This window comes from Aspergillus melleus, assembly GCF_016097325.1.
Source record: "Aspergillus melleus strain CBS 546.65 chromosome Unknown contig6, whole genome shotgun sequence".
NCBI classification, from domain to species: Eukaryota; Fungi; Ascomycota; class Eurotiomycetes; order Eurotiales; family Aspergillaceae; genus Aspergillus; species Aspergillus melleus.
In genome coordinates, this window is record NW_025763375.1 from 3,248,046 (window position 1) to 3,264,795 (window position 16,750).

Below are 16,750 nucleotides of genomic sequence, written 5' to 3' on the forward strand. Positions count from 1 at the left end.
TCTTCTTCTACTTCTGCTTCTACTTCTACTTCTCGTTTCTTACCTTCTTCTACTTTTTCTCCATCAACCGTCACACCCTAGTTCTCATCGCTGTACTGCTAATTGACTGAATCCTCACGTCTTCCTCGTCAGCAATAGAATCACAGCCATTGCCCCCATGGCCGATTCCAGACAGCCGACCGAGACCTGGCTGGACCATGGTAGCAAGCCGCTGCCAATGCAGGAACCAATTACCGCCCGAACTATACAAACAGAAACACGCCGCACTTCGCTGGGATGACTGACAGGAAAGCAATCGTGGCACCACTGGGGCTCTTCGGTCGAGACTTCGAGGGTCCAACCCCGATGGGGCCAGGGATCTACACCGGTTCTTTCCCTCTGTCGATCGAAACGACCAGCATAGGGCAGAAGCCCGGCTGAAACGCCGTTTGACAAACTGGACCCCAGCGAAAGGTCGGACAAGGAGACAGGCTGCGTCATCAGATCGAGGCTCCTATTCTCCCTCCTCCTTAGAATCTGCCCCTCTTCTTCCTTTCCCATTCATCGCTTTCTCCAATCCCCAATCTTCTCTTTCCCCCCTGAGCTCTCATCGATCGTCTTTGCCTGTTAACTCCCCACTGGCCTTTCTCCCCGCCTTCCCTTGTTGGTTGATTGAACACTTTCTTCCTTCCCCGTGACACAATGCAGAGCGTACAAAGACACTTCGGGAAATTTATGAAGCGGTCGGCCGACGACAGCCAGGTGGCCATTCTTTTAAAGGACTTCGACGAAGCGGACAAGCTTCTGGGCCGCGTAAGGAACCTCTTCTCCCTGCCTGCCGTTGCGTCGCCCATCAACTGATCGGCATGAGCCGTAGATTATCGATTCGACCAGTGCCTGGCGCGATGCCTGGTCCGGGCTCCTGACACATCAGAGTCGAATGATCGGCGAATTCGAGGACCTCTACGCTCCCATCGTCGGCTCGGATCCATCCCCGCACAATGCTGCCACCACCCCTGAAGCGACCCTGGCCCGAACAAACAAGCTTCGCGGGGAGTATGAGGACCTGCAGAAGGAGCTTCTCACGGAGCTCAGTGCCGTGGATCAACGCATGATCCAGCCAGCGTCGCAGGCCCGGGAATGCTTCATCCCCGTGAAGAAAACAATCAAGAAGCGCGATGACAAGAAGGTATGCCATGCGATCTTGTAGCTGGAGGAGGTTAACCAGAGTACTAACGTCGTGTCCCTCGGTCTAGTTGGACTACGAGCGCTACCAAAGCCGCGTCGACAGCTATGCCAAAAAGACGAAGCGATCGGACCGAGATAACCAGAGCCTGGCCAAAGCAGAGACCGAGCTCACCAAAGCGACCGAGGTATGCACACAAGACCGTGCGTTGCTTTGACAATGCTGGTTCTAACGCACCCAGGAATATCACGCCGCGGATGAACATCTGCGACAGAACCTCCCCCCGTTGATCACCGCGGCCTTCTCAATGCTCCCTCGCCTGCTGGCCACGCAGGTCGAAATCCAGAACTCGATGCTGGCGCACTATTATACCGCCATCTACAACTACAGCCAGGAGGAGAAGTTTCCCTCGCCGCCCCTGCCCATGGAGCAGATTGTGCTGGACTGGCAGCGGGTTCTGCTGCCGGTCCAAGAAGAAGTCGAGGGCTTCGGCTGCCTCGCCAATGGCAAAGTCGTCCGACAACAAGGTACCGATGATAGCCGCAACGGCAGTAGCCATCGCCCCGGCAGCGCATCCAATGGAGCCATGTCTCGGCGTCGCTCCAGCGGTCAACTCTCGTCACGCAATACGCAGCAACGCGCGACTTCCCCGGCCCCCAAGATCCCTGCTGCCCCGTCGCCAGCATTCGATACGAAGCCCCGGTTGAACGACGTAGGCTCTCTTTCGTCTTCCCTCAACACCCCTTCTACCCACCTCTCCCCGAACAGCTATCACACGCCGGCGTCCGAGCGTCGTCCCTCGTCCTCCGCGGGCCTCTCGCCCGCGAGTGCCCGAACTGACTACTTTGGTCGCAATCCCACCCCGTCCGGCAGCGGGGCCACTTCCCCGGGCTACAGCGTCCTAGCAGCCGCGGTGGGCAAGAAGAAGCCGCCGCCGCCGCCCAAGCCCCGCGCCGCCTCGAACCAGGCCATGTATGTGACGGCTCTGTATGATTTCGGCGGCCAGAGCGCCGGGGACCTGGCCTTCCAGGAAGGGGATCGTATTCGCGTTATTGAGAAGACCGACAGCACGGACGATTGGTGGGAGGGCGAGCTGCGCGGGGTGAAGGGGAGTTTCCCGGCCAACTATGTGGAATGAGTCTTCCGATATGTCCGTAATGGTGCACAAGTAATTAGTGTCGGATGGTTGATAACGTTGCCTACAGTGTGGGTCTAAGGCCGGGGGGTGAAGAAGAGCATATTGGGTTGGGCTGTGCCCGTTGCTTCTGTTCCTTTCTGCTGTGCTTTGTGCTCGAGCCGGCTCAGGCATTGCCTACTACAGTCATTAACCTAATCAAAATGTAGAAGTCACAATCCAATCAAGCCGGAAACCAATGAAACGTCTGTTTTTGATTGCGTGAGTCTTTGATAGAGAGGCTAGTAACGCTATAATATTATGTCTGCAATATACTACTGAATGACCACCACCCACTGTAGCGGCCCATGCTGGAAAAAGAACGCAGAAAGCCACCGGGATAAGAATACAGCCTTTCTCTGCCAGGAACATTGTGAATGTTTCTCAAACAAAAGCCCCGTCGGAAGTCTTGTCCTCGTCCAACATACCCGTGCCCATCTGTTGACGACGGCTATTCAAGAACATTTCCACCATGCGCTTGCTGGAAACGGGGGATCCCATGCCTGGAGGTTGATGCCAGGGATCTTTGAAGTCGCCCTGCTCCTGGTTGGCCTTCAGGTTCTCGTTGGTCACCCTGGCCGCGTCGCGATGGCCGCGGACGGATCGCACGTAGAGGGTTTTACCGTCGTGAGGAACTGGGGACCGTTTCGTCTGATATCTGTCGTACAGTCCGCCGACGGCCATTTTCTGTTGGGTCTCGCTCGCGTCTCGCTTGGGAGTCGGAGAAATGGAGTAACGAATTCGATTGCTCGGCCGCAGCTGCATCGGTGCTGATGCGGGATTGCCGTCTCTCTTCCGACCTCGAACAGGCGAGAAGGTCTTCTCCGGCGTGCTGCCCGATGGTTTGTAAAGGATCGGGATGGCGGACGGAGAAGGCACGGCCGTGCTGCCAGCCTGCTCCCTGGGAACGTTTACGATAGTGCGGACACTAGACGATCGGCTAAACGGTCGAGAGTAATTATAAGACGGTCGCGCGGAGTCCTCCTGCCTGGTCATGCCGTCTTCGGGAGCTCTCATCCGCCGTGACAAGGCTCTCAGCGGGAAATCGTCTTCGCCATAGATCTGCGCGTCCTCTCGGTAATGATCTCTCCGCGCCGGGAAGTCCTCGATCCTCTCCATCTGAGACCGCATCCATTGCTGCCAATCGGCGCTGGGTTGCAAGGAAGGTACTCGTCGAGGAGACACGGAATCTCGGTTCGGAGAGCTGTAAGCCGACCGCTGGCTGGCATATATCGTTGCGACTCCCGGCTCGTCTTCCGGTCCCGAGGAGTGCGAGTTGGCTCGCTGATCTTTCTTCGGGGGTGTGTTTCCACTCGTTGTGCGTGAATAAATGCTGGAGGAATCGGAAGGGCTGCCCCGTGGTTGCACACTGGCCATGATAATACCGCTCGTATCATCCTCCAGGCTCTTTGTCGATTCAAAGAGTCCATCTTTGAGATCGGCCGATTTTCGATTGCTGGCTTCCAGATATCGGAGGTCTCGTAGCGAGATAGGGTCCTGAGGCCGCCGGTGCACCTGGACCTGGGGAGTCGGCGCATCGCGGGCTGTCGCAAACGATTTGGGAGAAGTGACCGAGTCCTCGCTGGGGATGTGGCGAATTGTTTGTCTACTGCGACGCGGGCGCAGAGAAGATGCTCGCGTCGGAACAGCGCGATGCTCTTTGACCTGGCCAAACACAACCTCTTCGGTTGAGTCGTTTGCGCCGCTGCCGCGGATCCGCTTCATCAACGCCGCATACAATCGTCGACTATCAACGGTGCCGTCTGGCTTCAGGCGGCCGGAAATGGTGTCGGGAGCCGGCGACGGCAGGTCCGGAGTGGTCGCATCAAATTTCCGACTCAAGACGCCTTTCTCGTCGATGACGGACAATGAGCCCCGATCGCCTGCCTTCATGGTGGTGATGGTGTTGGCTGCGGACGAGTCGGCCCAACTGGTCACGCGCGATCGCGTAGTGGCAAAGCTGTCAATACTGCGAGCGCTTCGAATAGTGGCCGATCGACTCGCACTTGGACTGGTTAACTCACGCAGGCCGTCGGCAGGGTACGGTGGCGCGTTCTCGTTCGAAGAAGAGTTTTCTGCTGCCGACTTGATCAGACAGGGATCGGCAGGGTGGTAATTGGAGGAAGATTGCGAGTCCTGTGCATGTTCGGGTACCGCGACATGCTTCGACAGGCCCAGAGCGCGCTTGATTCCCCTTTTGATGGAGGATGAAAAGGACCGGGTCCTTGCATGAGATGAACCGCTATTGAACGAGCCGCGCGGAGAAGGTGTGCTAACCAGGGCACCGTCGGCCGTGCTGATGTCGCGAAACGTCTTTCTTAACGGCTTGTGCTCTCGTTTTGGTCTACCTGCAAGGAAGGAGGGATGTCTGTATCGGTCCAGGTCGGGCACGGACTGCTTCTGAAACTGGCTGCGGGCCATCTGGATTGCGGCGTTATGACTCGCCGCATGGTCCATTGAATCGGATGCACCTTGATCGCCTCTGAAGAAGGACAATGAGCGCCTTAAGGTCCCGGGCGCGCGTGGTACCTCGGATGGCGATAGCCCATCGCTTGCAGGATGTGCGTAGGAATGAGAAGACACTCCAGTGCTTCTGCGGGAGAAGCGTTGGCCGGTGGCAAACATCGACCGCGTCTTACGAAGCCGCCGATACGACGAAGGCAGGGAGGAGTCGCGGCCATCTAAGCCCCCGAATTCACTGATAGGGGGCAGCATTGCTAGCGACATGGGATCGTAGTCCCCGGAAGACTCGTCGGTTGGCTGCGAACAAGTATGAGTAGCATCTAGACCATCGGCAGAAGAGTGAGGATAAGCGTCGGGGCGATGTCTTCGTCGAGGCACAGCCATGCTTCCCGGGCCTCCCAGACGATCGTAGGAGCGCTGGGAGTCTAGGGAGGATCTCTCGGTCGAACGTCGCATGGCTAGAGACGCGGCCGCGGTGGCATGCTGTCTCGCAGTCTCCAAGTCAAACGGTTCGGCCGACACCGAATCTTGACGCGGTCTGCGGATGGAGCGAGTTGATTTGGTTCTCCGAAGACGGTCCTTTTGTCCCAGAGATGTGGAAGAGAGCATCGCGTTCAGGAGAGAAAAGAATGTTGTGATAGATCTGTGAACCAGTATAGGAGAAGGATGGAAGGACTGGCCCGTGGGCGAATCCATCGAGAGGGCGACATCGTCTGCTGGGCATTCTGGCGATTCGGATTCAGGGAAAGAACGAGGAGCGGTCGTTGGACGTCCCTCCTGGAAGAGGAAAAAAAAAAAAAAAAGGGAGGAAGAAGGAAGAGGAAAGAGAGATGGACGAAGGAAGGAAGGAAGGAGTCACGGTGAGTCACGCGGCAGCCGAGAGAGTCATTCTTGTCTCAGAAGCACCACGTCAGACAGACCCTTCTTTTTAGAATAGATCTGAAGAGTAGATATAAAGGAAATCCTGTCTTGCCAAAATTGTATAAGCCGTAAAAGAATCCCCATCTCATCTCCAAACATCCATCAGTCTCACCAAGTGGCCATGACCGTCACTCCAGCACCAGCCATGATCCACCTGGATGGCAGCACTCTCGAAGGAGGTGGCCAGCTCGTTCGTATCGCAGTTGCGCTCTCTGTCCTCACCGGCAAACCGGTCAACGTCACGAACATTCGCGGCAACCGCCAGGGTCGGAAAGGCCTCAAGAGGTCCCATGTGGCCGCCGTTCAGTTCCTGGCGCAGCTGACGGGGGGCTCAGTTTCTGGTGCGGAGGTCGGATCGTCCATACTCAGCTTCTATCCTGCGCAGCCCTTGTCTCGTCAGGATGGCGGATCGCCAGCAGTCCAACGTGACGTAGAGATTGAGCTGCCAACGGCCGGCTCGATCTTTCTCGTCTTCCAGGCCGTCTATCCCTATCTCTTGTATGCCTGCGAGAGTCCAACACGCCTGACCATCACGGGAGGCACCAACGTGCCCTTCTCTCCGTCGTTCGATTACGTTTCCCAGGTCCTGATACCCAATTTCGCGAGGCTCGGACTCCCTCCACTGGCAGTCCATCTGGAGAAAAGGGGTTGGGCCACAGGCCCGACCAGCCTGGGGAGAGTTGCGTTGGTGATCGACCCTCTCAGCGCGCAGGACCGGCAGTGTCCTCGTTTCCCCCGGATTGACTTCGCTCAGTTTCAACGCGGACAAGTGACCCGGGTGGATATCACCATTCTTGCCCCGGACGATCCGCTGGAAGGAGGGCCTGAGCGAACGACGAACCGACGCTCAGGTTGGCGTGCCGAGAGGCCTGCAGGAGACCACCAGGACCGGCCGCCGGATCACTCACAAACCGTTCGGGGTTTCATCGAGTGTGAAGCGCATCGACAGCTCCGGACGAGGCTCAGACGGTTACCTCCGTGGCTCTACACTTGTCGATCAGAGGCCTTCTCCACGACCGTCGAGTCTGCCATACCCGTCAGAACGCACGCGTCCGAGTCAACCAGTCATCCGTCGCAGATCTACCTGCTTCTCGTGGCGCACACGTCGACGGGGTTCAAGATCGGGTATGACGCACTGTCAGGAGCAATGAAGACCGGCGGCCCCCGGTCGAAGCGACGAGACGGCGCAAACCGAGCTGCCACGGCGGCCCAGAGTCTGGTGGATGCGTGCGTCGACGGGTTCATTCGCGAGCTGCACGATCCCCAGCTGCAAGCCGATCCCGTGGCGGCCCTGCGCCAGCCTTGCGTAGACGAGAAGATGCGCGACCAGTTGGTGGTGTTCGAGGCGCTGGGAGGGAAACCCGGAGACGAGCAGAGTGAGGACGAGCGATACTGGAGTTTGCACACGTTGACGGCGCAATGGGTGTGCCGGGAGATGCTGGAGGAGTGAAGCGCGAGGGACATTCCGGAGGATCTGAATCTATCTTTCTACAGCCCTAACCCGACGACATCGGCCACCTGCTAGAAGATATAGAACGAAGATTTAATAGAAGAAACAAGAGATATGGTAGTCCAGCAAGGGTATTAATTCAGTAACCAATTCGTAGCATCAGTCGAGAGGGTATGGGTAATATCGACCGAGATTAAACAGTGACGTATACATGACAACAGAAACCAAGATGACATCAAGAGAAACAGTGGTAACCGGGACCTCAAGGCGAGACAAGTGCAGCCGCATCACAGCCCACCAGCCTGCTAGCAGATGCGATGACAGGGACTTTTTGGCCATCTGAAGTCCCTCCGAAACCCGAGTCACCGGGGGATGACAACCAGAAAATAAAACAAGAGGACCCACCCCTGCCAGATGCGGAGATGCTCCCTATGAGAAGAAACCAGGAAAGAAAAAAGGAAAAGAAAAAAGGAAAAGAAAAAAGGAAAAGAAAAAAGGAAAAGAAAAAAGGAAAAGAAAAAAGGAAAAGAAAAAAGGAAAAGAAAAAAAGGAGAAGCAAAAGAGAGAAAATGCCGGGGTCCCGACGAAATCAACAAAAGCCGCCCTCCAAATGGTATATGCCCGTGATCGATCAACTCCCAACAATGCATCAAGCTAGAGCTTCAAAGAGAAAATAAAAGGGAAAAAGTGAAAGTAAAAGAACATGAACAAGAATGAGGTTCAAAGAGACCTGCGGAGACGAGTAGACCACCCGGTCCCAACCCGCGGGACGGTGAACAGCGCCGGATTGCAGTCGCGGCGGTCCTCCGGCGTCGTCTGCGTCTTCGGGCCATGCATCATAGCAGCGTAATCACAGATCGCGGACGACGGCCTTGAAGGGCGAGTCATTCAGGATTTCCGAGGGCAACGCGCGGCGGTAATCTCGGGGCTGGGCGAAGGGCGACGGCGAGGTCGGACGACGGAGCTTCAATTGCTATACGGGTGGCACGTTAAGAGGGATTTCTGGATGGTGGTATGCGCCAGAGGGAGTCTGAGGACCATGACATACCACGCAGTCGGGGCATTTGCCTCCTTGAATGTTCACACGGCCACGGCAGCCGCGAGGATAGTTGGCGCAGGAGTACATGATGAACTGCTCTTTTGCTTTTTTTTTTTCTTTCTCGACGTTGGTTCGGTATGGAGGACAGTGGCAGAAACTTGGCGGATGGACAGAAAATCGGTCGACGAGGATAAAATAGTTGGAAAATTTCCCCCTGTCTCGTTCGCGCTGGATTTTATTTTTTTATTTTTTTCCCGATTTTTCTTGACTGGGGAATCCCAACTGAAACCGAAGGGGCCGGAGGGGGGAAATAAAAATAAAAGAAAAGGAAGAAAGCCAAAAAGAACGGCAATTACGTCAGGAGGTTTGGGCAACCGTTTGGCCTGCAGCTGCAAGGAAGCGAACTAAGGCGCCGGTCGAAGTCCGGCGACGTTCTAGCGCTGACTGTCACTGCGCCACCGCCGGGTTCGGGTCAACGAAGGCAAAGGCAGAGGATCACGATGATCACTGATCACGATGAAAGAGAATGGAAGATTGGGGAGAAAAGAACAAGAATCCGAAGGCGTCCAAAGTGCCGGGGGGAGAAGGGACGAGGATTTATATCCAAGCGAGAGGAGAAATCATCCCGCGGAGGGAGGAAAAAAGAAATAAAAAAATAAAAAAAATAAAAATCCAACAGAACAAAGTTTATAAAATAATAATAATATCAACTGCAGGGCCGTCAGGGCCAATGGCAGGCGCTCGAATGAGAAATCTAGAATGCCGGGAGCCTCCAGTGGCCCTTTTGATTAATTCTGTATATTATATTTATTTCTGATCCAACGGGCACACGGCACGGCCTGATCACCCAGAAATTAATTCATTCTGGATTCTTCTTTTCCCTATCCACTTTTTAGGGCTACCTGGTCGGCCTGCAGTTGGCGGCCTGAATGACTCGGTTTGGCCCCCTGAGAGGAGGACGGAGTACAGCGTAGGATTTCCGATTTTCTGTAAACGGGATTGCAGGGCGGCCGTGGGCCCGTCATGCTGAATTATTTTCGTGATTCTTCTGAGGTTGCGCGACTACGGCAAACAATTCACAATTCACAATTAACAATTAGTACCTGCTCGCTTCGCCTGCCACTGGGGAGGTTTCGGATTGATTGAGCTTCTGGATCTTTGGGCCGCGAACCGTCGCACCACGAAGGTTTCCACTCTTTCTGGAACGTCAATTTTTATTTATTTATTTTCCATTTTTTTCTAGTCTAGTCTAGTTAGTTCTCAAAGAACTAAAGTAAATAATATTATAATAATAATAATAATAATAATAAAATTATTATTATAATAATATTTCCGTTGACCTGCCGCCTGCCGCCCGTTGGGTCGGTCCGTCTTTCTGTTAATATTATTTGATTGACTCTGTAGATGTACTCAGTACTGTTACTCTCACTAGGTAGAAGCCAGTAATCTCCTACCAACTCCGTCAGATCCTCGGAAGGCGCGGAATCAACGGCCAACGCTTGCTTCGCCTTTGTTGGATCTGGATTCTGGTTGAACGGCTCTCCGGAGATCCGATCGCTTGGCTTGCTGCCTGGATAGCACTTCTCGAGTCGAGGCAACGCCCTGCCGTCATCGGCTGCGGAGGAAGTCACTTGACCCCGTCAGGTGCCCTTCGACTCTGTACTCTTGTGTACTCTTGTGTCCGACATGTCCTACACCCTAGGCATGCACTCCTCTTGGAATACATATTTACGCTTAATTAATCCGGAATCAGGCACTCTCCCTCCCACCCTCACAGTCAATTGAGGGCCAAAAGGAAATCCCTTTGTTTCACCCAAGCGGGGCGCCCTAGTGGGAGAGGGTGAAAGGCACCCATCCTCTAACTCGATGCGGTGACGGAGACGAAAGGAATTCGGATCAATTAATATTGATCTCTTCTAGTCGCGACGTACGCCGTAAGATTGAACGATTTAATCTGAACCTGACAAGTCTGCCTCGGTGCATGTGCCAATCACCGCCGCGACCACGATAACCGACGTCGCGGCCGGGCTCCACCGCATCAGCCAGACATTCCCATCCCGGTAAACTCTCTTCTGTAACAGCTAACAAGTCGGGCCATGGGCGGAGCTGAAATCGATCTGAGATTGAGGTTGGGGCTTGGGAGGAGGGTGGAAGGGAAGAAGGAGGAGATACGAGCCAGCCGGGTCCGACCAGATCACCTCCTTGCCCTTCCTCCTTTCACCTTCATCTTTCCCTCCCGTTGTCCGACGTTGCTTGGCGAGGGAATCCTTCGTAGTTGAGCCGCCTCGTCGGGCATTCTTGGATCGACACCGCCGTTTCCAGACCATTCTAGATCCGTTTCGAGTCCGGCTGACCCGGCCCATGGAGCACTATTGGATGTCGATTGCCGTCTCTCGTTTTTTGAGGCAACCCAAAGTCGGGCGACGGTCGAGACTCCAGATGCTGTCTGGTCTGTCTCCCTGAATGGCATTTCCTGGTCGCGAATTGTTCACGTCGCCGCTCCACAAGCGAACCACGAAGAGAGCAGCGATGGGAGGGCCTAGAAATCGTACTAGGCCACTAGAGTCGGGACTGGAATCGGTGCAGACCCACGATCCCGGCAGCAGGATCGGAAACCGTTATGCATGCAAGCATGCAAGCAAGCAAGCAAGCAGACCACACAGGCAGACGGACACCGACTCCTAGGCACGCCAGCTAGCCAGGCCTGGCCATTTCGTCGGACCCATGCCAGACGCTCGGCAGATGGCAGCTCCCAAGGTTTGACTGTGAAACCCCAGCATCTACGGTTCGTGCCTAGATTGGGGTCGGAGATCAGTATGATCGACATGGGGCAGGCGTTTCGAGGACCCCCTCCCTTCGATCTGACAATGCATGTAACGGTGGCTTCTGATTTTCAGGCATTAAACAGCGATCGAAGCACGAGCCAGGCCCCAAAAACGCCGATGGCCGACGCGACCAGCAGCCCGTTACCCTCCCAGGTCAAGGCCAGATACGCTAGACCGCCGACCGCCAATTCCTTCCTGCGCGCCGCATCGCGTTTGCTCTCCCAAGCCGGATCGATCGGGAACGGCGCGGTCGGCGCGGTGTTATCGCCCGGTCGCACCGACGTCAGGGGTACCGACACCGAGAGCGCGACGGCGCGATGGTCAGAGGTGGGAAAGAGCGGTAACGCCCGATACTCGCCTGTTTGGACCCGAGCTTCCTCCCTGCCCGTGCCCGGCGGCGTTTCCAAGTACAAGATGCGGTCGCACCAGCTGGGCCATCGCGTACTCGTCCACAGCCCGTCCGGCGAGTCGTCGTCCTCCTCCGTTCCGACCCGCGCCGCCGCCCGGCGCGCAGCATGGGTGTACTTGTACGTGGGCGCAAAGGTGATGGGTGCCTCTGACAGGCCGTGGAAACATCGGGATTGTTTCATCTCCCGCGTGAGCTGATCCTGCTGCAGGAGATGCGAGTAGTGCCGGGGGCTCGTGGGTTCCACGTCGTTCCGCGGAAATCGGCCCTGGTCCTCCTGCCGCGGCGAGATGTTGGCCGTGCGGTAATTCAAGTCTCCTGCCAAAAAGAGATAGCTTGTAGGCGCAAAGAGCCCGCGATGCTCAGCGGCGCGCCGACTCGACGTAGGACCATGGAGCAACGTCTCCCTCTCCGACTCGTCGTCTGCGCTCTCGTGATTGCCCCTCGTCGGGCAAGACTCGGGACCAAAGACCAGTCTTTCCACTATACTACGCCAATCCCTGTTCCTGCGTTCCACCGCATGCTCCATGGGCGCCAGATGAGCGGCGACGAAGGTGAGGTCGGCGGTGTCGTCGGGTGCGTTGGGCATCGTGACGGCCAGCCGTGCGCCAACGGCGCCTTTGTTGCCCATTTGCTGGACCCCCAGACCGACCCGGGCAGTCTCGATCGATGCGACGCCGTCTGCCACGTCCGACCGGGCAAACACCAGGAGGCCTGTCATGCCAACATTCTCCGTCGCGACCGTGACGTAATGACACGCCCAGCGCCGGGCTACCGCAGCATCCACCAGCTGGGAAAAAGCACTCAGATAAGGGGCCAAAAAGGTATTGCCAAGGAAGGCATAAGCGATAGGAGCGATCTCCTGAAGGCTGAGCACGATGAGGTCGGGCGGTGGGGGAGAGCTGGCGTCGTCGGTCGGAGGTAGAGCGTCGAAGAAATGGGGCGCAAACCGGTCGACATCGATAGGGTTTCGAGCGCAGTTGAATGTGAGGATATAAAGGGAAAGGGAGTCTATCATTTTGGTCGATCGTAAATTCAGATAAATGTCCGAGGTTGGTCTGCGGTGAGCAGAAGCAGGAGATGACGTTGAAGCCGAAGACGACGAAGGCGGCGATGATATCAAAGGCGGCGGTGGCCTTTGCCGCCCATGTGACGATCGGCGGGTCCACTTCCTCTTCTACTTTACTTGTCTTTGTGTTTTGCCTCAATCATCATGCTTCATTCGCATTGGCATTCTCAGAGTGACATCGAAGTACCTGGATTTCATACTGGCTTATACTACAACTTTCCCCGCAACTCCTCGTCCTCCAACTCTACCAGCAACATCCCCTCCGCCACATCTTCTTCCTCGTCTTCCATCTCATGAACCCATCGGGCTCGCCCCGTTCGCGGACTGCGTACTTCGAGCTCCATTTTCATCTGCTTGACAAAGGCTACGACCTGATTTTCGGCAATTATCTGTCCAGGCTCAACCAGCACCTCGATCAGTTTCCCTGACAACGGCAGCACAATGTGTCGCGGGTTTTGCGTGTCTCCGCGTCGATGAGACGACACCAAGGCCGACGCTGCCGTGGAGGTCGCATTAAGTTGGAGTCGGTAGGCCGCGACCGAGGATGCCGTTGTGTACTCGACCTCCGCAGCCATGGAGGTGGGAAACTCATTCTGGAGAACGCGAGTGAGTCGAAGATGCTGCTGCTCTTTCTGTTCGACACTCCGGTTCAGAGGCTCGAGGACAAGAGACCAGGCATCTCCGCGTCGGAATAGCGGGGTCGAAGTGGGAACGAAAGAGCCCGCAGTAGACAGTGACGATGATGGTTGAGAGGTTCCACGGCTGATTGTGTGGGATATGTTTTGCCCCAGTTCAAGAGCTGGGTGGAGCTGTCTTTCGAGCCACTGCGTATCAATATTGCCTGCTGGAAAGTCGCCGTGCTCCACGACTCCTCGCAATAGGTCAAGGTTTGTTTGTACGCCGGAAACCCTTGTGTCGGCCAACACTCGGCGAGCCTTCGCAACTGCTGCCTCCCAGCTGAACGCGGTGACGATGATCTTGGCGAGGAGGTTATCGAAATGCGCACCCACAACCACCGGGCTCGATCCAGTCATGTCTACATGCGTATCGACACGGACGCCATGTCCAGTAGGCACAAGAAACTCGGTGATCTTGCCCATACCGAGGGAAAATCCCCTGCGAACGTCCTCGGCACACAGTCGCAGTTGGATGGAATGCGTGTGTTTCGGCGTCGAAGGATTGGTCTCCAGGCCAATCTCGACAAGGGAACGCCCTTGAGCGAGTTGTAACTGAGCCTGCACTAAATCAAACCCGGTGATAGCCTCGGTGATGGTGTGCTCCACCTGTAGACGGGGGTTGATCTCAAGGAAGTAAAATTCACTGCGCTGTTCGTGGACCAGAAATTCAACCGTCCCAAGAGATCGATAGCCGATGGTCTTTGCGATGCGCAATGCTGCGTCGATGACCTGCTGAAGAAATTCTCGATTCGAGATCAACGACGGGGCGATTTCGACGCTCTTCTGGAAGCGACGCTGTACGCTACAGTCGCGCTCCCATAAATGGCGGACGTCAGTACCATCGCCAATTACTTGCACCTCAATGTGATGAAACCCGTCGACGGCGGCCTTTTCCACAAAGACTGTTTGGGACGGCGATTCCTTCGTGGCTCCGCGAACGGCGTTCTCCAGTTCACTCTCTTGACGCACTAACCGAATCCCTCGTCCTCCACCGCCATCCACTGCCTTGATCATAACGGGATAATGGGCTTGGCTTGCGAAGGCCTGGATCTCTGCCATGTCGGAAGTAGCGTGTGGAAGGGCAGGTAAGACAGGCACGCTGCATTGCCCTGCCAATTGTTTTGCCTGCAGTTTATCACCCGTGCGCAGCAAGATATCGGCCCCAGGCCCTATAACCGTAATGTCAGCATCTTTCATACGGCTGGCAAAGTCGGCGCTTTCGCTTAGGAAGCCGTAGCCCGGATGAACTGTGTCGATGCCATGTTTGCAGGCCAGCCTGACGAGAAGTGAAATATCTAGATATGCTGCCGGTGAAGGCAATGGCACAACATGATTGGGGGCAGCAATATCGCAATGAGAGCGATCATCTTCCGTATAGAGAGCGAATGTCTCGATGGATGGAGAGAATTCGCGCGCAGCTTGGATGATTCGGACGGCAATCTCGCCTCTGGCTCGTCAGTATCCATGTCGGGAGTCAACAATGCGCAAAATACCTGTTGGCAATCAAAAGACGCCGAATGGGCTGAACGGCCATTGTCAATCGGCGCAAAGAAAGGGGGAGTCTGGACTGGTCCTAGATAGGTGAAGCCTACCAACTCTTATGTCTGTGGGGAAATCCCTCGGACCTCGGGGAACGAACACTAACTGACACCCCCTCAAAGCGCGAAAGGATGCAAGACCCGATCAGCATTTGGGGCTACGTTCCTAATTCTTGACTTCACTCTGGTCAGGATAATTGCGCGAAGATGCCGGACAACAAGTCATCTTCGGCGAAGAAACGCTTGGATCAGGTCAATTCGCACCTTACGTCCCCCAAATTACCGCCTGACTACTCCGACGTGCTGGACCAGATCCACACTCTCCGCACGATCGCAGCTACCCCGGATCCCACTCGAAGGGGGTTTATCCGCCAAAAGCAAGCCGGCAAACTTTGGGTTCGGGAGCGTCTTGATCTGCTGCTCGATCGCGATAGTTTCCGAGAAATTGGTTCGGTGTCCGGCACGGTGATATGGGAGAAGACGGGGCCTATGCGAGAGAAGCCTGCGTCGTTTATTCCCAGCAACAATGTCCAGGGAATGGGAAAACTGCGTGGTCGCCAAGTGTTGCTCACTGCCGATGATTTTTCCCTTCGCAGCGGACATGCAGATGGCGCGACCGCGGGGAAGACCATCTATCTGGAGAAACTCGCGCTGGCATTGAAGTTGCCCGTCGTGAAACTGGTAGACGGCAGCTCTGGCGGCGGCAGCGTGACGACAATTCGCACGGCAGGCTGGAGCTATCTGCCGTACGTTAGCATGTATAAACACGTCGTGGATCAGTTGAATCAGGGGATCCCTAATCTAGGCGCGGTTGTTGGACCCGCCGTATGTGCTCCCCTTCCTCGCTCGTCGCAGTTTCTTTCGCCTCCAACCACCTGCTAGGTGAAGCTGACCTGTGCTAGATTGGCCTCGGGGCCGCACGCGTCGTCTCGTGCCATTTCTCGGTCATGGCGGCCGACGTCGGTGCTCTTTTCAACGCCGGACCGGAAGTCGTGAAGGAAGCAACCTTCGAGGAAGACTTGGACTTCCAGGCTCTAGGCGGGCCCATGATTCATTGCACAAATGGCACGATCGACAATCTTGCTGCCAACGAAGCTGAATGCTACGAGCAGATCCGCACGGTGCTCGGCTTTCTCCCCAACAGCGGCCGAGAAGCGCCCCCGACAATCACCAGTGAGGATCCAGAAGATCGCGAAGACGAGGCGCTCCGGCGCATTATCCCCCGTCGACCGACGAGGATGTACAATCCGCGCGTGATCATCATGACCGTGGTGGATAGGGACTCCTGGTTCGAGATTGGGCCACTCTGGGGTCGGACTGCCATCGGGGGCCTGGCGAGACTGGGAGGACGACCGATAGGGGTGATCTCGTTGAACTGTGAGGTCAACGGAGGGGCATTAGATGCTGCTGGAAGCCAGAAACTGACGCGGCTATTGAAATTGTGCGATGTGATGAACTTGCCCATTCTGCAATTTATCGACATCCGTAAGTTGGGTTGGACCCCGGTGTCTTTCAATACAGATGCACTAATCCGTGTTCACAGCCGGTTACGCTATTGGCACCGCGGCCGAACGTGCCGCGACAATGCGCTGGGGGGTTGAATTGGGCAAGGCGTACTTTAGCACCACCACGCCCTTATTCAACGTGATTACTCGACGGGCGTACGGCGTGGCAGGCGGTCTCATGTTAGGCGCACGCGATCCGGTCATGCAGGTCGCCTGGCCGTCGGGTCAGTGGGGATCTTTGCCTTTGGAAGGGGGCATTGAAGTCGCACACCGACATGAGCTGCGAGAAGCCGAGAAAACGGGTCAGAAGGCAGCCCGGTACGAGGAGCTGGAGGAAGAATATCGACGGTTGATGAATCCCGTGCGTACGGCGAACGCGTTTGGAGTGGAAGAGATTATTGACCCCAAGGATACTCGACGAGTGTGCTGCTCGTGGGCGCGCCATGTGTATGAGAGCATGATCCCAGAGAGGCTGGAGAATCGGGCAACAGGGAAGATTCATCCGGTGTTCGCCTAGC

At 55.9% G+C, this 16,750-nt stretch overlaps 8 protein-coding genes across 8 annotated transcripts; 4 read left to right on the forward strand and 4 right to left on the reverse strand.

Annotated features, from left to right (window-relative positions):
- Positions 1 to 681: 681 nt before the first annotated feature.
- On the forward strand, positions 682 to 1,382 carry LDX57_010885 (uncharacterized protein; the record flags this gene model as incomplete). Its single annotated transcript, XM_046092630.1, has 3 exons — positions 682 to 792; positions 857 to 1,168; positions 1,236 to 1,382. The coding sequence occupies 3 exons, from the start codon at positions 682 to 684 to the stop codon at positions 1,380 to 1,382; spliced, it is 570 nt and encodes a 189-aa protein (XP_045948608.1).
- Positions 1,383 to 1,472: 90 nt separating this feature from the next.
- On the forward strand, positions 1,473 to 2,303 carry LDX57_010886 (uncharacterized protein; the record flags this gene model as incomplete). The annotated part of the gene is made up of 1 exon (XM_046092631.1): positions 1,473 to 2,303. One exon carries the CDS (start codon positions 1,473 to 1,475, stop codon positions 2,301 to 2,303), a length of 831 nt encoding a protein of 276 aa, XP_045948609.1.
- Positions 2,304 to 2,723: 420 nt separating this feature from the next.
- Positions 2,724 to 5,411, reverse strand: LDX57_010887 (uncharacterized protein; the record flags this gene model as incomplete). The annotated part of the gene is made up of 1 exon (XM_046092632.1): positions 2,724 to 5,411. One exon carries the CDS (start codon positions 5,409 to 5,411, stop codon positions 2,724 to 2,726), a length of 2,688 nt encoding a protein of 895 aa, XP_045948610.1.
- Positions 5,412 to 5,844: 433 nt separating this feature from the next.
- Positions 5,845 to 7,173, forward strand: LDX57_010888 (putative RNA 3'-terminal phosphate cyclase; the record flags this gene model as incomplete). Its single annotated transcript, XM_046092633.1, has 1 exon — positions 5,845 to 7,173. One exon carries the CDS (start codon positions 5,845 to 5,847, stop codon positions 7,171 to 7,173), a length of 1,329 nt encoding a protein of 442 aa, XP_045948611.1.
- Positions 7,174 to 8,023: 850 nt separating this feature from the next.
- On the reverse strand, positions 8,024 to 8,299 carry LDX57_010889 (uncharacterized protein; the record flags this gene model as incomplete). Its single annotated transcript, XM_046092634.1, has 2 exons — positions 8,024 to 8,146; positions 8,222 to 8,299. The coding sequence occupies 2 exons, from the start codon at positions 8,297 to 8,299 to the stop codon at positions 8,024 to 8,026; spliced, it is 201 nt and encodes a 66-aa protein (XP_045948612.1).
- A 2,806-nt stretch (positions 8,300 to 11,105) lies between these two features.
- LDX57_010890 (putative inositol 5-phosphatase) lies at positions 11,106 to 12,461 on the reverse strand (the record flags this gene model as incomplete). Its single annotated transcript, XM_046092635.1, has 1 exon — positions 11,106 to 12,461. One exon carries the CDS (start codon positions 12,459 to 12,461, stop codon positions 11,106 to 11,108), a length of 1,356 nt encoding a protein of 451 aa, XP_045948613.1.
- A 260-nt stretch (positions 12,462 to 12,721) lies between these two features.
- On the reverse strand, positions 12,722 to 14,723 carry LDX57_010891 (putative pyruvate carboxylase; the record flags this gene model as incomplete). The annotated part of the gene is made up of 2 exons (XM_046092636.1): positions 12,722 to 14,636; positions 14,683 to 14,723. 2 exons carry the CDS (start codon positions 14,721 to 14,723, stop codon positions 12,722 to 12,724), a joined length of 1,956 nt encoding a protein of 651 aa, XP_045948614.1.
- Positions 14,724 to 14,934: 211 nt separating this feature from the next.
- On the forward strand, positions 14,935 to 16,749 carry LDX57_010892 (uncharacterized protein; the record flags this gene model as incomplete). The annotated part of the gene is made up of 3 exons (XM_046092637.1): positions 14,935 to 15,552; positions 15,630 to 16,212; positions 16,271 to 16,749. 3 exons carry the CDS (start codon positions 14,935 to 14,937, stop codon positions 16,747 to 16,749), a joined length of 1,680 nt encoding a protein of 559 aa, XP_045948615.1.
- Between the last annotated feature and the right edge of the window lies 1 nt (position 16,750).